At 38.8% G+C, this 25,185-nt stretch overlaps 1 protein-coding gene across 1 annotated transcript in view; it reads left to right on the top strand.

The window, feature by feature from the left end:
- Positions 1–25,185, top strand: part of FTO (FTO alpha-ketoglutarate dependent dioxygenase) — a 220,460-nt gene that overhangs the window by 57,800 nt on the left and 137,475 nt on the right. Inside the window, exons 6-7 of the mRNA XM_066557245.1 lie at positions 167–310; positions 6,186–6,305. Of these exons, the coding sequence (XP_066413342.1) occupies positions 167–310; positions 6,186–6,305 (264 nt within the window). The remainder of the gene's footprint in view (positions 1–166; positions 311–6,185; positions 6,306–25,185) is intronic.

Raw genomic sequence — 25,185 nt, forward strand, 5'->3', positions numbered from 1 at the left:
GGTACAATTGGTTCTGTATTGGTATTGGCCTTAACTCCCAGGTAGGCTTATCAGATGTGAATTGTGAATGTGCTGCACCACACCCCATGGATTGCTGATGAAATCTAGTTGAGAAATACAAATTTTCTGAAGTGACTGTATATAAGTTTTTATTGTATCTTTATAGTCTTCAAGAGGAACATTGGAATACATATTTGGACAGTGTGAACTGGCACTCCAGAATTTACAGACTGATTCTGATTCAATGGTTTTGTCTTTGAAATCACTTGAAGCTGCAGTGGTGAAGCAAGTAGAAGAAATACATAATGAGGTGAGATGATCTACACTGAAAATACTTCAGCCAGGTCTGAGCAGTGCAGTCTCCTCATCCATGATTGTGAATGGCAATTAAGTGTGTTCAGCTGCTTACAAGGCATTGCTTTTTATGAGTTTGCAATGTGGCTTTTATGACTTTTTTACTTGGATACAGTAATAGGGATTATCCTGGAAGTTTTCATTTTTCCTTCTTAAGATCCCTCTGCTGGTAAAGTGAGAGAAGTTTCACAAAATACTGCACCAGAACTGACAGTGTGGTTGTCAAACAGACTACTCTGGCACTTCTCTAACAGAAAGGAAGAGAGAGAAGGGATTAGAGGGAAAGGAGCAGGTAGATTTTTTCAGTTATTCCTCCCTGGTTTTTCTTGAACCAGTTTTTTGCATAATGCCATGGGTGGCACAATTGTGAGTGTGGGCTCTAAAGTATGTTCTGAAGAAAATACAGTGGAAATATGAGGAACATATTTAAGCAGGTCATTTAGTGCTACAAAAGATGCAAGTATTCATGCACTTGGACAGGATTCCACTGAAGCTGGAAGTGCTTTCTTGCTTGGAGCTGTGCTGTATTTCTACTAAGATAAATTAGAAGCTGTACGAAGGTCATTTGCACTCAAATTAGAATTCATGTAAAATGTTTAAATTTCTGACTGCTGAGGAATACATTATTGTGTAGTGCTACTAAAACTTTGTAGAACACATTTTTATCTGCATTGTGTTTACAGCTGGTAAAATGGAGCATAGTGTTGGCAAAAGATTCACGCCCTTGGCTTTTACCAAAACAGCTCCTGGGGCAATTGAAAGAAGTCTGATGCATGCAGGGGTTTACAAAACATTAATCAGGCTCAGTCCATAAAACTACACGCATATGTGGTTTGCACAGCAAGGGCCACAGGCACAGCTGGGATAAATTTGCACGGGTCCTTTAACATCAAAGCCATGTGCTGTTTACATCAGGTGAGAGAGTAGCCCCTGGTGTTTGCAGTCACCTGAATAATTTTGCAATGTGACATACAGGGATGTTTCCTGTTACACATATGGGATATACTGTAACAGCAATCCTTGTTTAACTTGTACTTATTGTGCATTTAGTAGACACACTGGATCTATATTTAATTTGAAAAGAGACTACCCATCCACCTATTTTACTATTTTCTTTTTTTTCCTTATTTTTTATCCCAAGGTCAAATCTTCACTTGCTATTAGAGTGCTATGTAAATTTCATTTATTACTGCACAAGTAGACAAAATTTCTAGGGGCTTATCTCTGTGGTAAATATTTTTTTTCAAATATCAATGAGCTGAAAATATAAAGACTTGTGAAGCTAATGCAACTTTTCTTGTATATAAAAGCTTCCTACCTTGTTGCATGATAAATCTTTGTCTTTTCAGGCACTAATACAGGTTTTAGGTTGAAACTTTATGAGGCAGATGGAAGAACAAGGGACTGTGTTGTTTCTTAAAAGAATCAAACTGATGAAAATGAATCTTTTATTTAACTCTCTTAGTTTTTTAGCAATTTTAATGCAAAATCAAAATAGCACTAAAATCCAAATCTCCATAGGATTAAAGAACTGCCAGTTCACAGTTTCCCAGTTTTGCCTGTGTATTTCTGATATACAGCTTTCTGTGCTATTCATAAAGCTCCTTGTATTTTTTTCTTCCTCTGAACCAGAGATCATGAACTTGAAATGAGATAGTATCTAGAGGTGATGATATTTTATTTTTAAATATTGTCATAACTGAAGTTCTTCAGTTTTAACTCTTATAACAAGGTGCAGCCATTCTTCTTGGTTCTTTATCTTCCTGAAATGCTATGGGTTCATTCTTTTTACCCCCTTGCTGCTACCTCCAAAGCAATCATCAGAGAGCATTAACCAGAGCAGAACCATCACAGTACCAAGCTAAAATCTACTAGTTTAGCAGATTCACAGACTGTGCTGAAATTAAGTGCTCTGCCAAATGAGGCCTGGATGAATTATCTGTGTCTGCTCCAGGGAAAAAGCCTAAGAGCAGGTCTGAAAGAATGAGGAATGGTTCTGTGCCTTCACTTTTGTACTCCTGGGCAGGAAAATTGACTTGCTGTGCTGATAAAGTGTGTTTGAACTGAGGATCTGAAGCATAGGTGGAGACTTCATTTTTTTCCAGTTTTTTGGTGGGCAGAGAAACCTCTGAAAGAGTATCTGGGGGGTGTCCTTACTTGATGTTGGATTTCCCAGAGTTCATTTTTCAGGGCCCTGTCTTGGATGTCTTGACAGAGGTATTCCTGTTGAAAAAGTGAGATGCTAACCTGAGGAGGATTTTAGCATCTCTAGTGGGCAGCCAGGTGGAAGTTTAATTTAAACCTAGCTTTGTTGTCATGGTCTCCCTCACTAAAACAGCCTTCAAAGGAATATCTGAGTAATTGCAAGGTATGTGCTGTGTGTTAGATGTGTGAGTCACTTCACTCCCAGTGTGTACTTTGTAGTTGTAGGTAAAGATAACCTTAATTAAGGGTGCTCACGTGCAGTTTGTCTGTGCAGCTCGTGGCCTTGCAGTCTGTACAAACTCTGCAGTGGCAGGGGGTGGGAGGGTGATGCAGTTACCTGGCAGCTGTGGAGGACAATAGCCTGACAGCTCTCACACAGTCACAGCCAGGCTGTTGTTTGGTCAGGAATCATTTATCCCAAAAGAAACGGTCTTGCACAATTCTCTGAATGGCAACCTCTTGCTCCTCCTGCTTGGCTTTCCTAAACATAAACAGCTGCTGAGCACAGCCCAAACAGAGCTACAGGGCACCTGGGGAAAACCACTGGCAACTAAATTCTTGTTAAAGGAATTAAATACTCCTGGACAGACAATGTAAATGCTCATACATATAAGAATAAACCTGCAGAAAAGATCTTCACCAGCCTGTTCTTCACATTTCAAAGAAATTTTTTCTTGCTCTGACTAACACAAAATCTGCTAATAGTTCATGTTGATGGGAAGTACTTTCAAGGCTTCTGTATTTGCCGTCACCAAACCAACATTCAGATGTCCTCAGTGTAGTAAAACACCAGAGAAGTCTTCTTTGTGTCATGGGATTGTGTTGAAAATATGGCAGGTTTCAAACTAAGTGCTTAAATTTGAAAGGTAGGGGTTTGTTCCCATCAGGGTGTGTGCTCAGCTGTGATAATCAGATCCTGATTACCATGACTAAAACTAGAGACTGAATTGGTTGCCCTGTTGCTTGTGAGGTACAGTCACTTTTGCCCACAGCAAATCTGTTTTTATGGCAGCAGGAGATAAACTGAGCTTGCAGAATGCTTGGGAAGGCAGAGACCTGGGCTTGCTGAGTTGAAGGGATGTAGTGTTGGACACTGAGGTCATGGGTGAGAAGGGAGAGGGGCAGGCAGCCAAAGGAAGGTTTGTTTTAGCACGTTACAGTGAGCATGGTTGGTGGCTGCTAGTATGGCAGAGAGGGAATATGGATCACCCACGTGTGTGGCATTGAGTAACCAGTACTCTTAAATAATTGACTGAGGAGCATTGCCTCACAAAATATCAAATGCTACTGTTGGCCTTTTACTACCCAGTCTTGACAATAACCTAAAATTGGCCTTTAATCATTGCTTAAAGGACAGCTTGAAAATATGTTGAGAATAGACACATGAGGCCTGATTCTGAGCTGACTTGCACAGATGTAAGTCGTGAGTGAAAATCAATTAGAAGATGAAAATAATTCCTCAGACACTCAGCCTGTACATTTTTATATGTAAATATGTTTAAGCTGTGTCATCTTCAGTCATGTAAAATACTTTCTAATGATAACTGAAGTTAGTTCTCATGTATGGGAGTCTCCAATTTTAAAATCCAAGAGCTGTTCACCTGGGAGTTTTGTCACAGAAGATGAATGTTCTCTAACTTCCATTCCAAATTTTTGTGTCTCTCCAGTATTGAGTGTTGAGGTTTTTCTAGTGGTACAGCTTCTCCTGTGCATGGAAGGAGACTTCAAGAGAAGTGAGTTCCTGCTACAGAGAAAAGTTATTACAGAAGAGAAATCATGTCACCCTTTCCTCATCAAGATAATTTTCTGTCTCAGAATCAACAGATATCTGTTCAGAGGTCATAGTTCAGAGCAGACACTTGTCAAGCAGTTTAGTGGCCAGCTTGGAAGGTGAAACATTTTCTCCTCAACCCCAATTTATTAACCCAGGTTAGAGCTGCGCAGAGATGCAGTGAGATGGATGCAGAGCAGAGTTTGGTAGCTGTGTGAGATGGCAATCCACATCATTAAACAGCCTCTTGTTGCAATTAGGTACACACTGACCTCTGATGAGACCAGCTAAGCCTGCAGAAAATGAACAGCTTGTTGCTCTACTTTATGTCTTAGACTGAAAAAACTACTCTTTTGTGTCAAATTATAGATATTTCCTATGGAATCAAGATACGTTTAAATTTTGGCCAATATGCCAGACTGCAATTAGAGTGAAATTACATAGATTATTGCAACAAATCAATATGACTAGGTAAAAATCAGATTGACGGAAATAGATCTATGATGAGTCATATTTTAAGATTGATTTTAATAAAAATATTTTTTTCATTGATTAATGGCCTCATGATTAATTTCATGGAACCTGTTTGCCAGACAGCACATTATAGAGGCCAAAAAACTCAAAAAGAAGGGAAGAGAGAAAAAAAAGAGTTCTTAAAATTCTAACTGAGTAATGGTTTGGTCAGATTTCTCAGAACTGCATATACTGGTATCGTTTGTTTATTTTTGTACCAAACCATAACTGGATCCTTCATCTCTCATATCTCATTAATATTATAGAGGAAGCAAAGTTTCCTTCAGCTTTTTTTTTTCTTTTTTTTTTGGAAGGATATCATCAAACTTCTGTGCTGAAAAGTCATGGGCTAGCAGTCAGGATTTTTAAAAGACATTTTAAAATATCTGTCTCTGCCAACTAATCATGTTATATTTTACTATAATATTCCTTTTATACACTGAAAATGTAAATATTTAATCATGTTATATTTTACTATAATATTCTTTTTATACACTGAAAATGTAAGTATTTTTTATTGTAATCTTTAATGCATGGACCAAACCTTTAGTTAATGTTAACTGGACCACTTTCAGATTTCTGTAGCTGTTCAGTTTTCTCTTGCAGGAAAGGGAGTGTTAGGTGACAGCTTTGGGCAGTTTCTTTATTCTCTCACCTTGGTTGGTTGTCTTTGTTTGCATCTTCAGAGCTGAGCAGGGATAAACAAATCTTCTTTGTGGTACAAATAATGATTAAAGCAGCTTTGAACTCAGTGTGAAACGTAACTACCACAACAAAGATAAATATGGAATTCTAAAGACCAGGACTATGGATTACTCCTAAGGAGAAGCAGCATCTTTGCTAACTGGGCTGTCTGGTGCAGGATGGGAGGCTGTGATTCCTTGTGTGCCACCCTCTCATTCCAGAGCAACTGGGCTCCATTCTAGCCATGTTATTACTGCAAGTGTTTGTCCATCTCCTGTGACTGGAATGATTTGAAACCCACAGTGTTAATCACGATAAGCCAGAGTTGGTGCATATTTGGCTGGAATTTTTAACGTTTGTTATACATGTACACCATGTAAAAAGCGGGGGAAAAAGAGAGTTGAGTTTTGCACCTCTCTGGGTTTGAAGAGAGTAGCTCTTCAAGAGTAGCTCAGGTCACAAATGGATGTGGATTAGAAATGAACAGCTGGGTGTATTTAGAGATGAACAGTAAGGGTGTGTTTGGAAATGACCTGCTCAGGTAACTGACTCCTTTCCTATGGGACTGTTCAGGTAGAGCTGGATTCTTCCATTGCCCCATTCCTGCCCCAGGTAAGGACTCTGGATGTTTATGGTGCCATATGTTTTTATCTTGCAGGTTGAATTTGAGTGGCTTAGGCAGTTTTGGTTCCAAGGCAAGAGGTACTTGAAGTGCACTGATTGGTGGCTTAAGCCTATGGCTAAATTGGAAGAATTTTGGAGAAAACTGGAGATTATGGTAAGCACTAGTTTTAAAGTCTAAGGCCTCTAGGGCCTAATTCTAAGAGCACTCACAATTATGTTTTTAATTGTACTGTAGTAATGGGTTTTAGACTTTATTCAGAACATATGAGAAGCAGAATCAATGTCAGCCTTTCACTGTCTCCTCTTACTTTTATCCCCCAGTAGCCAGAAAAAATGTGAGCAAAATCAGATCCAAAACCCCAGGATTTTAGTTAGTTCTTGACTTTGCTTGTTTTTAAAGTTTGAAAGCCTCATAAAAGCCTCATATGAGCCTTTTAGAGCCTCACAAGATGACAGCCATATATTGCAATGCTGTGCATTGTCAGCTTTTTTGTACAACACCCTGACAGACACCTCTGCTAGTGACAACAGTGGTGCATGTGTCTGAGGAAAGCTGAGATCAGAATTGGTCATCTGGAAGTACAACTGTCTGTGGTCCACCTGCACTCTGAGACCAAAGCCAGAACCTGCAAGAGGGGATTATTTCAAGAATAAATGTAATGAAGATATCTGGGTACTTCAAAGTACATTGAAATCCCATTTAAAAGGGATTCAGTGCCAAACACTGTTCTCCTGCTGCTGTCCATGTGGAGCCTCAGGTGAGAGCCTGTGCTCACAGAGTTCCAGAGCAGTTGCCAGTGTGCCTGTGGCTGGGTTTGCACTCAGAAGGGGCTGTGCTGGCAAACCCACTGTCCTCCTCTCCATCCATCTGCATCAGAAGCTGCTTCTCAGTCATTTCTGCTGGCCACAGCATAAACTAGCCTCAGTTTGCTTGTACTGGCTTGGAAGAGTTTGTGCTGCAGCTGAGGATGCTGAGTACCATTTGGATCAGGGCTGTGTTTGGGGTGCAGCAAGACCCTTGGGTCTGACAGGCAAAGCTGTGGCTCAGCTGCTCCTATGCAGTTCAGACTCGGAAAACACGCCCAGAAAAGTGGACATTTCAGTTGTGGAATCAGTTGCCACAAGAATTCACTGAACATAGAATTTTCCTAAAGGAGAGAAAATATAACTTGCTTATGTGTTTGGGTTCCCCCCCCCACCACCTTTTTTTGGTGTTCTTATGTGCTCACATTCTGGAATGATCCTTATAATTTAAAAAAAATCTTTTGGTTTGTTTTTCTTTCAAATGACAACTTACTCTCTTGTAACACAGGCTTAGATGAGGTAGAGACAAGAATGTTTGATATTTTATATCCATTGTGTGTTGAAAACATGGAAGAACAGCAAACTCTGGAACTCTCAAGGGTTAGGTTTTCTGCAATTGGTGTGACATTGCCATGTGTCTCTAATTAGAAACATGGTGGCGTCAGTGTATCTCCTTTCAACAAGCCTCGGGATGATATTTATCAGCAAACCCAAGCTTGGGCCAAGACAGAAGCTGCTTCTAATTTATATTTTAAGAATCGCTTTAATGTTTTATGACTTATAACATATTAATCACAATTAATTTCAGCTATTGGAGGAGACAGAGGAGAATGTTAATTGGGAATGTCTGTTTTGCGGGGTCTCTCGGTAAACTCGGGGCGCGCTCCCGGCGCGGGGGCGTCGCTGGGGCCGGGACGCGCGGTTTGCGCGGCGGCCGCCAGGGGGCAATGTTGAGCCGCGGTTCGGCGCTGCCAGCCGGGAATTGCGGCCTCGGGAGCGGTCCCGGCTGCTCCCCAGCCCCATCCCGGCTGCTCCCCGGCCCCATCCCGGCTGCTCCCCGGCCCCATCCCGGCTGCTCCCCGGCCCCATCCCGGCTGCTCCCCGGCCCCATCCCGGCTGCTCCCCGGCCCCATCCCGGCTGCTCCCCGGCCCCATCCCGGCTGCTCCCCGGCCCCATCCCGGCTGCTCCCCGGCCCCATCCCGGCTGCTCCCCGGCCCCATCCCGGCTGCTCCCCGGCCCCATCCCGGCTGCTCCCCGGCCCCATCCCTGCCGTCCCATCGCACAGGAAATCGGCCGCGGCTTAACAAATTCAACAGCAATTTAACAGAAAAAGTGCAGTTTTGGTGCATGCTTAGCTTCCACAGCTAAGTTAAATCAAAAGGGTCTTTTTGATGGTACCCGGTAGTCTGCAGGCGGTGGGTTGGGTGGTTTTTTTTTTTCCTCCAAATTTGTAACTTTAGCTGGATGATTTTTGGAAAAAAAGAGAGATAATACTTTAAAATGCTATAAGTAAAATGTCTTAGAGTTTTTGGTCTTGTTTTGGAAGGATTTTGCTGCTTACAAGGAATTCTTTCTTAAAAGAAAATATTTAAACATGTATTTTTCCTTTGTGTGTAAGCTGAACAACTGTTGACATAGCTTTTTTATATGTGTCTAGAGTGATACAAAAGTCAGTCTCAGGGACCTTCTTTGTCTTTTTTTAGGTTTTCCCCTTGTTTAATAATTTTTGAAACTTTCTTTTCTTCTTTATCTCTGATTCTGCTAATTATAATTACTCTTCTGTCATGGCAGAGTATGATATTGCAAGAAGTTTAGCCCAAACCTGTGGGCTTTATTAAGTTTTTTTTGTACATTATAGCAAGCACACAATTTTATCATAATGTTTATTCCTGGCATTTCTTTCCCTGAGGATAGTTTTACTTAGAGCTCACTCTTGTGATGTAAATGTTAAACCTTTCATTTGAATGACATTCTGATAAAACATCACATTTCCCACAATATTACCTCATGAATTTATGAGCCATTAAATCCGAAGCAGTTTAACCAATCCTCCTTTTTTTCTCCCCCTCCCTTGAAAATATGAAGGCTATTCATATGTTGGAGGGGTTTTTTTTAAAAGTCATCCAAGATTAACACGTTATCGCCTGCAACATCAGGATAAATGCTTGCAGAATTCAAAGGGAGAGTTACCATTTGAAAAAAGACCGTACAGGCTTTGCTTTCTGGGTAAAGAGAAGTCTGAAAAGCTGAAATCTCATGTGATGTGAGCAAGTCTTGCTGTAGCTGTTCTGAGATTCAGTGGAGAGACAATTTGTCTCTCAGGGTCTGATATCATGCAAACCTTGCAATCTGACATTTATTTTAGCTATGAAAATCTGTAACCACCACACCAAATCTGTAAGAACTGCAGAAGTCCAACAGTCTTTTTTCGGTTATTTTGTTTTAGATTCGTTCACATGAGAAAAGTAAAATGTAAATCAAATTTTGTTTGTAAATGTAAATCAATATTTTTGTTTGTGGAATGAAAAGTAAACATATATGGCTTTACTTGCATGTTGAATTTTTGAAGGCTTTTTAAAACATATCTAGTGCTCCTTAAAAAATAAAAAAGGGCCTTACATTGCTATATGGTGTGAATTGTATTTCCTGCTTTGACAGTCCATTTAGCAATGTAGCAATGTATTTATATGGCAGTTGGCCTTAATAACCTTTATTGACTTTAGTGGGAAAGAGCCAAGACTGGCATTATTAAAATGTATCAATTTCATTGCAGTATAAAATCACAACATATATAATTATGTTTGGTAGGCTAGGCTCCATTTAATCCCACCTATTTATGCAGGAATTTGGCAAGACAAGAGAGCGTGGAACTGAAATGTAGAGAGAAGTGTGAGTGACTTGGGGCTGCATTTAACAGCACAACGGCTTCACTGCCTCCAGTGCAGGCACTACTTAAAGGAATGAAACATAGATCTTGGGGAAGTAATTTCTTAATGGGATAACTGAAGCACAAGTAGTTGTTACACCATTTGTTTCATTTTTTGGCATTGATAAGAGAGCTGAGGATAATGAAATGCTGCACACCTTTTAGTTTGTAGTAGTGTAAAAGCAGAAGTGTGCACACTTGGTGTAAGCAGAATGATCAAAGTGGCATTTCATGCAGGCTGGTATCTTTCTGCACAGCTTTCATCTTGATTTGTAAACTTTTTAAAAACTATCTTTAGTCTCATTATTACTGTTATTCTCAATAACAGGCTTTTTATCAGTTTTCACAACTGAATTGAAATCAGAGAGCGAGGCTATTTTTTTTGTAAAATTATTTTTCTTTCCTTTTTGAGGTCTGTTTCATTATTTGCTCCTATTGCTATATATGAAGTATGTCATAGTTTCAGCTATAAGCCACTATTGTCAGGGGCTTACAGCCTGACAGTTAGAATTGAGTCTACACTGAAACTTGAGCTACAAAATCTCAGCCCAGAGCCATTTTTTTTTCCTCCCAAATTAAAGCAAGGGTTTAAATATGTATTTAAATCAAGAGTATTTCAGTTCCCAGATAACCATGAAAAGCTCTAAGAAAAAATACGCTTTTACAAGGAATTCTCCCAGCTTTTGTAGACTTTGGCACTTTAAACAACTAACCAATTATTTAAAAAAAAATAGATAATGGGATCACAAACAGGCTGGTTGGTTGTTTAGCTTCTTTCAGAAATTGCATAGCAACTTAACTGACACTTGAATTGGTTTGACCTTGTCAGCCAAAATTCCAGGAACTCTGAGGAATTATTTTAATTTCTCTTCTGGTTTTCCCGTGGTGCTCAGATATTGCAGTGTCACACTTTATTGGAGGGCCATGTGGCCACGGGTGATGGGATTTGCCTAATGAGCTGTGAAATGCAGGAACAACATGGCAGCTCCAAAACCCAAATTTTACCCATATTTATTGTCTTTTGGGGCTCTCCTTATCTGTTTAGGCCAGAGCCTTTAAATAAATGTATTTTTGGCAGATTATATTTTGTGTACACTGGAAGTCAGATGTTTCTGGAAATGTATCTTTTATCTTAAACAGCAACAACAAAACCTGATCCTGGAGACTTTTTTTCTTTTTCTTTTTATTTTTCTTTTTTTTTCTTTTTCTTTTTTTTTTTCCTAGCAATAATTTCTATGACCCCAATATTTTTAGCTGTCAGAAATGGGAGAAAAGAGTGAGCATTGTCTGTAGCAGAATCACAATGAAACTGTAAAAAAAAAAAGAAGTAAAGTTGTATTGCACATCTTTGAAGAAAAAAAATTATTTACAATTCTGAGGGAATTCAGACTTAAGCTTCCAAAACAACATGTGTGCTGAAAGCACAAAAGACTGTGTTTATGATTCTCTTTGAAGTGTTTCTGCAACAGGATAAGGAAAATTTTAGAAACTGTCTGATAGTGTTCAGGGTAAATACTTAAACCCCTTTAGAGAATTTCACACACAGATACTGTGCAGCAGAAAAAAGGATACTTATGTTTCCTAAAGCTGCTACAGCCTACAGCTTTGTACTTAAAGACAGAGGTGTTGAATAGAATTCTTCTGAGGATACATCCAGTGACAATATCTCCAGGAACATCAGAGCAAACCAGTGGATAGCTCTTTCTGTTTTAACCCTTCCGTGAGCTGGCTGAGATCTGAGCTGCGTTGATATCAACCTCTGTAACATTTCTGTGAGAAACTGGAATTGTTCAAAGGGCAGCCTCCCACTCAGCAGCATTCTGGGAGATCACTCTGACAGCATTAAGGTTGCAATGTTCACTGGCATGAGCCAGGAGAGGTTTAGGTCCCTGTCTGTGCTGTGGGACGTTTCTGATGGCCCAGCTGGGGTTGAGTTGTGAGGCTGTGCCTGTGCTGTGCTCCTGCCTCTGCCTCCCCCTCAGCTGGATTTGCACCTGAGCTGCAAGTTTGACATTTGTAGGTGTTGCAAGTTTGACATTTGTAGGTGTTCTTTGCACACAGCTGGATCTTGGTGAGCGGCAGTTTTGGATAGCTAGAATTCTGTGCTCTTGGGCTTTATTCTTGCTGTTACAGGGCTTCTTTCTGTGATCCTCACTATTTTTATACTCTTAGATGTATACAATTGTGTGTTCTAAATACCTGCACTTGCATGTAAAATCCCACGAGTTCTCTGCTACAGTTTAAGGCATAAATGTATATACCACAATCACCAGAAATCAAATTTGTTCTCTCAAAACCTTGGGTGCATATACACTAGAATAACAGAAGATCTTTGTATTAATAGTGTTTTTATTGAGGCTTATTATTTGTTGTGGAAATAATGATGTTGTAGTATTGAGCTGTAGTTTTACCTGTCTCATTATTCTTTGCAAAGTCTTTCACAAGGGCATGGAGTGACAGGAAGAGGGGGAATGTTTTAAACTGATGGAGGGCAGTTTAGTTTGGATATTAGGAAGAAATTGTTTACTGTGAGGCTGTCAAGGCCCTGGCACAGGGTGCCCAGAGAAGCTGCGGCTGCCCCATCCCAGGAAGTGTTCAGGACCAGGTTGGACAGGGCTTGGAGCAACCTGGGATTGTGGAAGGTGTCCCTGCCCATGGCAGGGGGGTTGGAACTAAATTATCTTTAAGGTACCTTCCAACCCAGAAGATTCTATGATATGCTTTAATGTTCTCAGAAATATATTTCCTAGGAGAAAAACTTAATAAAAGACCATATTTGAAGACTGGGAATAGTATTTCTTGAAAAGAAATTAATCTGTATTTTTAGGATTTGTTATATGCTATATAGGAATTGATTAATTATTACCAATATTTAAAATTATTTCTAGTTCTTATTTATTCAATCCTAGAAGTGATCAGATACAGAGCTTATGCATTTGTGTATATATGTTTATGGACATGCTACACAGAAAAAAAAGGATTTGGTTTGATGTTAAAACTGTGAATTACAGTGGTTTGGCAGCAATAATTTGTACTGTGATTGTTATAAACTAGGGTAAGTTGTGATTTTGAATGAAAGTGAAAGCGAATGGCAGTATGACTAAAATGTCACCATCTACATTGCTGTATTTTTTTTAATACAGCTAGTGTTGCTAAATGTGGTTTTATTGCTATTGTATTTTAGTGGCTCTGTAACCACTATAAAATAGAACACAGCTGCTTTGCTTTCCAAGTGGCTTTGGTAGGCAAAGGAGGTGACGTCTGCTGGAAAGCTGCTCTTGCTGCCCTGATAGCTCTTCTCTCCTATCTGACCATCAGTCCTTCTAATTCCCAACAAGATCATGGGTGAATAGTGTTTTTGTAATGTGTTCTTTAACAGTTACTTCATCTTTGCTCAAAACTGCAGCTTTCATTTTATACATAAAGAAATATAACTTGGCTTCAGGAGTTGCCAGGGAGAGCACTATAGCCTGATGAATTAGGTGCTGATTCTTTTACTGACCCTCTGTTTAACTTGTGCAAGTAACTTAGGTGTGGTTTTCAAAATCAGTCTGGCAATCAAAACATTGAGGTCTAACTTTGGTTTTAGATTGCAGACAATTTCTAATCTTAAATTCCTCCTCAATTAAATGAGGCTAGGTTTTTTTTCTGTATCTGACAATTACTTATTGGCTATTTCCTAGGGAGAGGACATCCTGCATTTCAAGGAAACCAACAAATTTCTGCCTCCCCATATCATGATTGGGAAGTGTAGATGGGGCCACATAAGAGCTTTTATTATTTTTTATTATTTTTTGTCAGATGGGCAAATTCTGTCTAAGAAAGAACTTACTGTGTTTTGGCTGACCCTGGTTGTCTCCTGGCAGCTCCCAGGTCTTGTTCTCATGAGCTTTTGTGTGAGTCTTTTTTGCACTTTCTGTTTGTCACTACACATGCTTCTGCTTAATGATCCTGAAGCTGTAGATATAATAATGTTTACTATTCTGCAGTAGGAAGATAATTACTGGCTTTTCTCAGATGTTACAAGTGAACATCAGATTTTGGCAGTTTTCCTTGGACTGCTAGTCAATCTGAACTCTATATAATTTTCACAACACAGGCACTAATATAAAGTTTAAATGTAGCAAATATTTGAAATTATTCTAGTAAAATAATGTGGTTGTTTATCACAATCAGAGTAGTTTTCACAGCACTCATTCTGAATTTCTATAATAGAGTAGAACAATGAAGGGGGTGGTGAATCAGGCTGGATTGTTGCTGGGGGACAGGAATGGCAGCAGTGGAGCTGTGCTGGAGATGAATCCAGCTCTGTGCTTAGCATGCAATGATCCACAAAGTGCACTGTTAATAGCTGGGAACAGTGCATCAGTTCATGTTGTCTAGCTGCCTAGGGATCAATATCATTGTGTAATAAACTGAAGTGATTATTTTTATGTGTCTGTGTATATATGTATGCATATACACACTGCTAATAATTACATTTTAGCTCCATCTTGAAGCTGTGTCCTACATGCTAATGGATTAGAGCTTCACCAGCTAGCTGGAAGGTCAATTGTTTTGTGATGTTGTGGTGGGACTCAGCTTGGATAACTGAATTATAAGACTTTTTTACATGGCAGAGTAAGTTAACTCATTGTGATCCTTTTGGTTTCCTTCTGTCCAATGTCATGCTTCCATTTCATGAAAAAGAAGTTTTTGTGCTGAAATCATTTGCAGTAGTAGGACCACAGAATTCACTCTTTTGCTCAGAAGTAATGATTGGTTGTGTTGCTGATGAACAATAGAAATTATTTTAAGATTAGCCTGTACAAACCAGTTGATGCTGATGCTGTGTAGTACCACACAGAGATTGTACTCTTCAGGCTTCCATGAGGTGATAGAAAATCTGAAAATCAGCAGAGCCTTACATTTCTTCCTGTCTTCTCTTATGGGCAAGAGGAAAGAGCATGATGGTGGTGCATGTCCAGTGGTAATACATCTATCCCCAGGAAGCAGGGCTGAGGCAAGATGAAATTAGTTCTCTATTGCATTATGTAGGTGCTCAAAGCAAAGACCAGTACAAATCCTGACTAGGTCCTAGTCCAAAATGTTATGATGCTTTTGAAAGGATTAAAAATAAACAGAATTTAGATTATTAATATTTCTCACTTTCAAAGGTCTCCTCCTGTAGGTGTTTTCCTCATTAATGCAGCATTACAGGGACTGGTGCTGTCCCTCAGAGGAAGGACAGCAGAGAAAGGAGAGGCTGCCATGCAGGTACACTTGTACAGTCAAGGCTCTTCAAAACATTTTTCCATTACTGATCTTTTGTTGGTTTTCATGTAGGATGTACTTGATACACATACTTATAAAATATTTATACATTCGTGGGTCAATTCCACTGGTGGTTGTTATGCTAAAGGAATTGTGAATTTGCAGTAATTACTGGGGAGAGGAAAAGATGGGGAAGACAACAGGTGAACCAGTCTTGAAAACTCTTAAAATTTGTGGAGATGTTGAACAAAATAAAAAAGTCTCACTGGCTCCTTTAAGAAATCCTAATGTTAAAAAACTTGATAATAGGGCTGTTTTCTCAAGTTTTTTCTTTGCTTTTCATCTTCTACATTTTCTTCTTTAATGTAAAATACTGTAATTGAATCACAGCATTAGCTGGCTTTTCCCAACAAAACAGCAGATTTAGGCTCTTTGCTGCTAGTTTCAAAAGTAATATGTATGGAGAGAGAGCACGAAGACAAAAATTGAGCACATAGATGTATAATCCCAAAGGAATAAACTGACTTCTACTAGACAAGCTGAAAGCTGATTAAAATATTTTTCATCCTTTGGGTATGCAACAGCTTTTGATGATGGAGAGTGTATTAATATTCAGCTTAGCTGCTTGTCGACACTGCAGACAGGTCCCAGGAAAGTCTCTGATACTGACCAGGTTTTCTCACTCTACCAGAAATCTTTATGAGACACAGAGCAGCAGCCTTGTACCAGGAAAAGCCAAGATAAGAATACTGCTATGTCTTTATTTTAGAAATTGCTTTTATAGATTTTTAAAGGATTGAAATTTTTAAAGAATTCTTTTAATGATACAAATGCATTTAAATACAACAAAGTAGAAAGATTGTTCTTAATTATTTTAAAATAAAGCTGCTGTAATCTAGTTAATTTTCAATTTGTCTGAGTTGTTTGTTAACTTACAAAGATTCAAGTAATAATGTCAATGATCAGGATTTTTGGAGAATGTGTTCCTACTTAAATTATTTTATAACAGTCAGATCTGAGGTGGTGGGGTACTGTTCTCTTAACTTTTTCTATTCCCTTGTAATGTAATACCTACCTTCCAGACAAGAATGAGACGTAAACAGCTGCTTTATCAGCTGATACTTCTTCTGTTCTTTTGTTGGCATGCTGACATATAGGGTGTTTGCTTTTTCCCCTTCCACAGTGACTAAATATATACACTATCTCTGGAAAACATGTCATAGGCTGTGCGAGGTGCCTTTAGGATGGCTCCAGGGCCAAATACTTCCTGTAGTAGGTGAAAGAGCATGGCTTAATCAGCTTAGTTAACTTAATTAAGCTGTGCTTTTTCTCATGGTACAGCTTTAAAGTGTATTTCATTTAGAAACTGTATTTCATAGGTGTGGAAATTCTGTGGGATTTTATAGTGGGCTTGAAAAAGATAAGATTTGCTACTTGTTCTGCAATGGGAGGAAGTGAACTAGAGGAGTGTGTCCTTTTTCCTGAAGATTTAAAGGGCAAATTCTAATGCAGTTTAGATTGTAAATGCTTCTCAAACTAAGAAAGTCTACTCTTCTTTTAATCCCCATCTAAGTTTAAGGTTTTTGTACATGGCAAGAGTTGTCCATTTTCATCCCAACCTTGGCTTGCCTGCTGGTAGATGTGTCACCAGATTCCATGACTCTACACTATTTTATTGTCTTTGAAAGAAGTAAACTAAGGCAGTGTGATTGTGAGAATGTGGATCTTTTCTCCACTGATCTTTGAGTCTCAGCAGAAAATACTATTACATATTAAAGTAGTTTGAACTCAGTTGTTCTTTCTTGTGATGAGTTGCTCTTTCTATTCTTCATGAGGTACTCCATGTTGGGGAAAAGTTCTGATTTTCCTCTTGGGGCAAACAGTGGGATCCTAGTGGATAGAAGAGATTGATTAGCAAGGCACAGCTGGAAACAGTAAGTGCTGAGTGAGTTCCACTCACCAGCTCATTGGCTTCACCTGCCTGGGTAATGTTACTTATTTACTTACCTCTGCAGGTTTCTGGAAGAGCGAGGGGTGGGGGAGAAGCAATCAGGGAAGCAGCTGCTAAGGGGAGGGTGCCAGTGCAAACAGGGGCAGGGGTTTGGGAACCTTCTCTTGGCAGAATTGCAGGACTGGGGCAAGGTGAGTGAGGACCCCTGGGACAGCAGCTCTGGAGTCAGTGCAGAACTGCTTCCAACCTTGAACCTGCCTGTGTGGGTGGAAAGGACCTTTGGGTACAGTGGGAATAGAAAACGAGCTTGGCATGAAAAGCTTTGGAGGTTGAGAAAAAGCAGGAAAGGATGGCAAAGGCTCTCAGGCAAAAAGGAGTGGTGTGGTTTGAGAGAAAATAGGATGGAGAGGCTTTGCAAGTGGGAAGTGGTTATGGGGAAGATGGCAGAAGATAGAGGTGTAGCTGTGTGTCTTCTTCAAAACCAAATACTGTGGGTAGTGATTTCTTTGATTTTTTTTTCACCCATCCATTTAAAAACTTAATGTTTTGATAGAATTCTCTTAATTGATATCTCTGTGCTGTAATAATACTGCATTTAAAATAAGGGAGAGATAATCAAATAAGAGAGAAGTAATCTTGTTTAAGCAAGAAATAGTTATGTTGAATGCAGAAAACTATTTAAAGTATGTTGGAAAGTATTTACTTTTGATTCCACATACATAAAATTATTCAGAAAAAAAAGGAGATTATATATGCATAGGTTTTTTTTAAATTTAAAGAATGCATATAATGGTTAAGGCTTGTGAGTTTTTTTGTATGTTTATATGGCACATGGATGCTTATATATATATATTTATGTATATACAGCCACGTGCACGCATGGAGAGTAAAATATTTGCCTATTTAAGTACTAAGCTCCTGTCCATAATGCTTGAAGTTGCAGAATCTCTCTTAACTGATACAATGTGTTAAGTTTCTTATATTAGGACTTCTCATCCCACTGCTTGGGCATAGTTCTATAATAGACTTTAGTGTTTCTTGATTATATGGGGTGTTATAATTTCTTGATGACTGGTTATGTTATTTATAATACAGAGGGTGTTAATCCTTTGGTGATTAACACTCTATTTGAATTACCAGAGGTCAAAGGTACATTCTTTTATTTGGAGTTTGGGTTTTTTCAGTGTTTTTTCCTTTGATTTTTTTTTTTTCCTAAAGATTGTTTCATTCTCTGTTTTTTTCTGAAAATCATTTTGAGACAATTTGGGGTGAAGAGAGAAGAGGAGCATGCTTCTTCCTTAAGGACCCAAGTCTTTTGGAGCTGTTTAGAGGCATTAGAACATAAGTTCTCTGTGCACTGAACAGCTCCTCCAGAAATCCTCCATTTAAAAATAATGAAAATCTCATAATCAGGAAAAAAATTCATAGTAAAAAGCACATGGAAGAAGATTTTCCCTACTTAAGCCTGTGAAAAAGTAGATACCTACCTGTGTCTCATTCTAAGCCTTTTTAGAAAGATTTATTAAAGATTATAAATGTGTGTACATATATATATATATATTTGTGTATGTATACATATAAACACACACTTTATGAGGTATAAATATATATGGCTGTCATTTCAGGTGATGTGGAGGTATTGCAGAGATTCTTGTCCAGCTGCCAGCTGTATCCCAGTCATTGTGGTTTCAGAATTGAGGAGCTATACTGAAAGCCTTCAGTTCTTTCAAAGGCTGTGTCTGTGCAGAAGTTACCCTTGCCCTAATATTTCAGTCCTTTCTCAAAATACCATAGGGGTTTTTGTGTTTTTCTCAGCTGTGTTCTTTGAAGTGCTGGAGCTGACTGAGAGGGAAGCACCAAAGGATTTTTACTGTTTTGTTTTTCGCACATTTCTGGGGTTGTGTGACCATTCCCACAGCTCAGCAGAATTCAGTTATGTGTCCAGGTGTGCTGAGTTGCTGTGTCCACCTGCAAAGCCTTTACAGTGTCCTACTGCCAGTGTACACCAAAATATTGTGACGTTGCCTTTGCTCCCTTCTGGAAAGGTGACCATTCCTTGATTGCAAATCTGAGGTACATGTTGACCTGGGAATTTCTTCAGGCTGTGGTCATTTCACCTACTCCAAATCTGGAAAAATGTGGGCATGATGGAATACCTGAAAGAGTTCCCTCACTGGTGTTTGTCCACTCCAAAACTTTTCTGGTAGTACCTGAAACTGCAAAAACCCAGTTAGAGGAGAATTATGTTGGTGCAGCATAGCCCTCTGTAGTGTTTAGGACTTGCCTGTATACAAAGAAGGTGGTCAAAGAGCCAAGGAAACACTAAATAAAGTTAGCAAGCCAAAAACAGGAGAGTGGCTCATCTGGCTGGGGCAATGTTCTGAGCCTGTAGATTGTTCTCAGCACAAATGATGCCACTCTTGGAAGCTGTATCAGGGTATGATAAACCTCCCTCTGCCTTTTCCATAACTGCTCCTGCCCTGCTGCTTTAAGAAAATTCAGCATCAGACTAGTCTGAACAAATGTTAGCAGTGTCTCCTTTGCAGAGCTGGGACTTGAGTTCACTGGTGTAAAAAAGCTCAGTTTTAACTCAGTTACCAGAATGGGCTTCCTGCCTGAACTGCTGGATGAAGTCCTGCAGTCTGCCAGAAAGATGAAACATATTGTAGTAATTCTTAAAGACTTAACCTAGGTACCAAACCTGTGGGTGTTTTAAAGTTGCTCTACAGCAGGTAGGATGATGGTTAAATGAGTGGAAGCACAGAGGCCAGCAGCTCCTGTCTGGCCACTCATTTGATGATTGTTTCACTGTCTGTGTGTGCTGGGTTTCTCTGCTCTGCTGCCTGGTGTTTTGCTCTGAGCTCAGTGAGGTGCTAAGATTAGCTGGTTTGTTTTTGTCATAATCTTTCATGTTTGCTGTGACGGATAGGTGAGAAAGTAGTATTTGTTCTGCTCCAGCATGCAAGGAATCCAGCTCAGACACTGAGGGCAATTGGTTCCTATGTTGTGGGATAAAAAGCAGACATGCTAAAATTTTAGGGGTACTTTTTTCCTGTACATGCTCCAGGGGGAATGCTGCACACTGCACTGTGGCTTCCTACATGATTTCTCTGTTATAAGATTGCTAAAGTGCTGACTGCCATTCAACTGCTGGCCTGTGGTTAGTGGAAATACTAAATACTGCACTGGCTTCATTCCTTGTGCCTTTAATGTTTCACTTCCATTTTAATAGTTTCATTTATGCTTAGAAACGTTGTTTTTTTTCCTACTTTTGTGAGTAGTCTGGCACCACAAAATGTATTGAAAGCATTTGAAGTAGTTCAGTAGGAGGCAGAATTTAAGGTCAAAGTGGTTTTGTGAGCAGAGCAAGAAACTGGGAGGAAATTAGTTGCAGAAAAGAGGGAGTAACAATAATCAAGTGAGAGAAACAGGAATAAATATAATGGAAGTATAAAGAGTCTTGGAAGTGCAAAGGATGCTAGGGTTAAAAGAACTTAAGGTGCTAATATGATCTGAATTTTCATCTCTTAAACTTGGCTGCGGCATTTAATAGGGTCTTGCTCTGGGGACATTAAATATGTAAACTACTAATATAAATGATACAATTAATTAGAAATGTGAGTTCTGTGTGAACGTATAATTTCACTGTATATGTCACAAAACTATTTTTTTGTCTGCTGACATAGTCCTGAATCAGCTTTCTTGAAGGAGTGGTTATGTTATGGCCTCACAGTAGCAGAACATTGAGCTTGAAAGTCTGCAGATAGAACATTTGCAATAGTGTGTATGTGTGAAAGTGATGAACTGCCTGATTAAAACCAGAATATGTTTTTACTGAAAATTGTTATTGGTTTTGTGTAAATCCATTTTTAATACTAAAAAAGAAAAAAAAAGGCATAGGGGAGGGAAATAAATTAGTGGCTGGCAAGCGAGACTGAAAGAACAGAGAAATAAAGGTGAGAATAATAACCAGCTTACTAAATAAGATTTGCTTCATGAAAGATGGAGAAAGTTGTTTGCTGATTTAGCTGGTATAGCTAGAACAATGTACTTAGCTGTTTTCATAGTGAAGATTATGTTCTGTACAAATATGTAGTACATTAGAATTTTGGTAGTCCTGTCTCAAAGTTTGCTGAAATATTTTGAATTCCTTCTTACATTTATCACAACCATTTATTTTCTTGGGTTGAACCATAAATATTTGTAGAAGTGCTGTAATATTTTTTTAAAAAACAAGAAAATTTGCATAACGGGCTTAATTAAGTAACACGACTTACAAGTGAGGCTAAGAATCTGTTTCCTGTGATGCTCTTTTTTGGTGACTTGTTCCATAATCAGAATTTATACAATTAAATTCATTACTGGACATTCAAATTAAAGACATGAATATATGTTATATTGTTACATTACTGTACATTAAAATATGTTTGGAGATTTACATCAGAAATATTAATTATATCCTGTTTTCATTTTACACCTACTTCTGCCTTACATTTGTATTAACCCAGTCAATAAGCATATATAAACCATGTCAACTTTTGCTGTTTCATTGCATTTTTGCTGTTTAATTGCATTTTTCAAATAAATTTTAATCAAAAAATATTTTGCTGCTGATTTGCACCATACATCTCCTAAATCTCAGACACCACTGGGGTCAGAAGATAGCAGATAGTCTATGCAGTGTTTGAGCTGGTACTCCAGTTCCTGGTTTCCTGAGGATAAATGTGATTGCTCCAATATAAATGTTTTAGATCACAGTGACAGCTGTGGAAATTAAACATAGCCAGCAAAATCTATTTTCTGTCTCGCTAAGTAAAGGAGAGGACAGATGAAAAAATTCCCTGGGCAAATGAATTCTTATGAACAGTGATGAATCTTTTCCCTTTGCTATATTAATTTTATTGTATTGCTAGAAAAAAAAAACAAACTAACTTTTGTTTCTGTGTGTGTTTTTCACATTCAAGTTCATCATATTGAGGTGAGAAATTTAGAATATCTCTTCTAGACCATGTTGTAGCATACTTTTCTAACCATAGGGAAAAGTTAGCCTTTAGGATAGTTTACAGAGAGTTGCAATGGTTTCTGAATAGATAGACTTTAAAATTCTGTGGAAATCTGGGGTTTGGGGAGAGGTGAAAAAATTTCCCAGGAATTTCCTTTCTCCTAATTGATTATGAACAATATGTTTTCAGAAGCTTTGCCATATCTTGACTTAAAGTATCTTAAAATTTTGAGTCTACAATTCTGTTTCTTAAACATAAGTTTTGACACCTGCTTCAGGGGCAACTGTCATGCAGAAAAATGTAGAATTTTCTCATATAGGCTACACAGCAGGTTGGGCCCTGAGGAAGAGTTAGAGAGAGATTTCCCTGCCAAACAGTAACCCTTTGAGTCATTTTCATCACTGGTTTATTTTCTACCTGCTCATGGTCCTGGCCTCTAGCTCTGGAGGGTTCCTCTTCCCTTCCAGTGAAACTGCTCAGCCTTAACCCATGGCTGGAGTCCACTGTTTGCACTCAGAGGACACAAAACAGCTCTGCCTTTTCAGGTGCTTCTTTCAGCTGGGACTTGGTGCTGTTGTTAATAAGCTTACACTCCTCTTCTCTGGGCCAATTCTTTCTTGTTTCCACAGCTGCTTCTTAAGTAACTCCCTCTAGCAGAGTATGCTTTGTAGAAACTCACCATTAGAAGCAATTTGATAGTCCTTTTTGTGAACTATACCAGTCACTGGATATTTCTGTTTGGGCTGAAAAGTCAAAATGAACTATGAAGTGCGCAGTTGTTGCATTGTGATTTAATTTTTTCTTTGCTGAGGTGGAAGAGTTAATGTAGGTCATAGCTGAGAAGTGAGGCTATGGGACATTATTTGTATTTTGTTTTTTAATTAGTGTATTGTGACCCTTAAGATGTACAGGCTTTTTTTTTTTGATTGGGAAGAAAAGCAGCTCTCTTTAAAAAGTTTATTGCAAAGTAAGTGGCTAAAATGGAGCTGCAGTTACTTGAAAGAGACAAATATACATTCATTATTTCCTGAGTATGTTGTTTTTACAGGAAAGCAAAGGAAGCAATGGCTGGGTGTCATTAAGGAGTAGCTCGTGGAAAGCGGTGAAATGAGCAATGAGACTTGTAAAGTGTCATGAAAACTGAAACACCAGGGTACAAAGTACTGCTTATCCTCGCAGATATGGATACCATATGGCAACATGAAGGGAAATAGAGAGTAGGAGACAAGAATCCTATTATTCTCACACTTTCATTTGCTTGCTATTTGCTTTGGGCAAATGACTAAAGTTGGGCCTGAACCTTCTTCTGGCACAGTATTTATTGACAAGACACCTGCCTTCCCTCTCAGATTCCTTGAAGTTTCTTTGGTGTAATTCCAGCTTTGGCACTTCTGATTATAAATTTATTGTTGTTTTTCCTATAGAGTTGAAATAATCTCTTATTGACTGTTCCTAAGTTAAAATCTATATTAATTTTCTGGTAGGATATCCCTTTCTTCTCTTTCAGCATTTCACTTATTTTCCTTAAGAAAGACAGTGTGTTGTGGTGGGTTCTTGCTGTCCTTGAAATCTCTTTTTTTTTTCTTTATCTCCAGGTCGCTATTTCTGGACAACTTTCTGCATCTGTCTTTTATGTATCTTTGGAATAAAATGGGCTGATTGGGAGTGCTTGGAAAGATGTGGAAAGGGTTTAACTTCTGGAAAGACAGTTGTGTGATCCATGTACCTTTGGGATGGCACAGAGGAGAGGAGTTTTTATCAGCTCTCCGGAGGCTGACACAGCTCTGGGAAAATTCTGTCACCTCCTCCCTCACCCATTTTCTCCTTTCCACCTCCTGAGTACACACCTGTCTACCACCCAGTATTTGCTTCATTTATAGCAGTTTCACAGCAGTTTCATATTTCTCTGTAATTAACAGAACTTCTTTAAATATTGTTAGACTAAGTCCTACCAATATACAGTACAGTTATCTTCACTGTAATAGTTGTTTAAAATGACAATTCTGACAAGTTTCACCTTTGCTCTTCTGACTTTGTGTCTGTGAAACTATAATTGAGAATTTCTGATGATGTCCCCCAAAGTTAATGGCTGGTAGACAAAACCAAAGCCAAAAGCTTTGCAAGACCAGGGAAAGCATGCTTGCCTGCTCTTCAATGTTGTGTAGACAGAAACTTTCACCTATTTTGCCTCATACCATCTGGGGGGATCATTGATGTATTTGGCTTTGCTTTCACCCAAGGCTGTGGGAATGAGCAGCTGTTTGACTGTGTTGCAGCAAGAAAATGTGATTTTAAGAGCAGGTTCTTTTGTCATGGCAATGGGTGCTATGTCAAGAAAGAACAAGAAAAGTTGCTCGGAAAAGTTGTATGGGAGGTCAAGAAAATTGTGCAAAACTCAACAGAAGATATTACAAAGGGAGCCCCTGATATCCAAGGTTTATGCTTTTTTTGTTGTAATTCTGAAAATTATTGCTTCGTGTGTCATATCAGACTGTTGTGGGCATGAAGTGGTGAAATTACAGATAATTAATTACTATTCTTTCTCCTGAAGCTATATAACCTAATTCTCCTAATTTTAGCACCACAAGGAAATGCAGTTTAGTGCTTCTCTATGCTTTGGAGTTTAGTGCAAATGTTTGAACTTTCCTGTGGTCTAGGAAAGCTGGCATTTTAAGAAGTATTTCATAGTTGCATAGGTTACCATTACAGTACTATAATGACTTTGCAGTGCTTTGTTCACTAGAACACTAGCCCATTTGTGGGGGAAAAATGTCCAAAGGACATCCTAACTTCTGTTCTCTGCAGAAGTGTTTGATATGACACAGCATTAAGGGATAGAATCAACCCCATACATTCTCAATTTCAGAAAGAGGGGGGGAAAAACTGAAATACGAAGCTATTCCCACTAGAAATGTTGTAAATCTTACAAAATATATAAGCTTTCCTCTTGAACATACATCAAAGGCATAAAACTTCGGAGATTAAAATATGTTTTTAATCTTAGTTTGATGAGCAAAACTTTCACTGTAATATTTATTATGAGAGGCTCTACTTGTGTTGCCTCTTCCCTTTGTTCTGTTTATATATGACTTCCTT

This window comes from Molothrus aeneus, chromosome 11, assembly GCF_037042795.1.
Source record: "Molothrus aeneus isolate 106 chromosome 11, BPBGC_Maene_1.0, whole genome shotgun sequence".
In the NCBI taxonomy this organism is placed as follows: Eukaryota; Metazoa; Chordata; class Aves; order Passeriformes; family Icteridae; genus Molothrus; species Molothrus aeneus.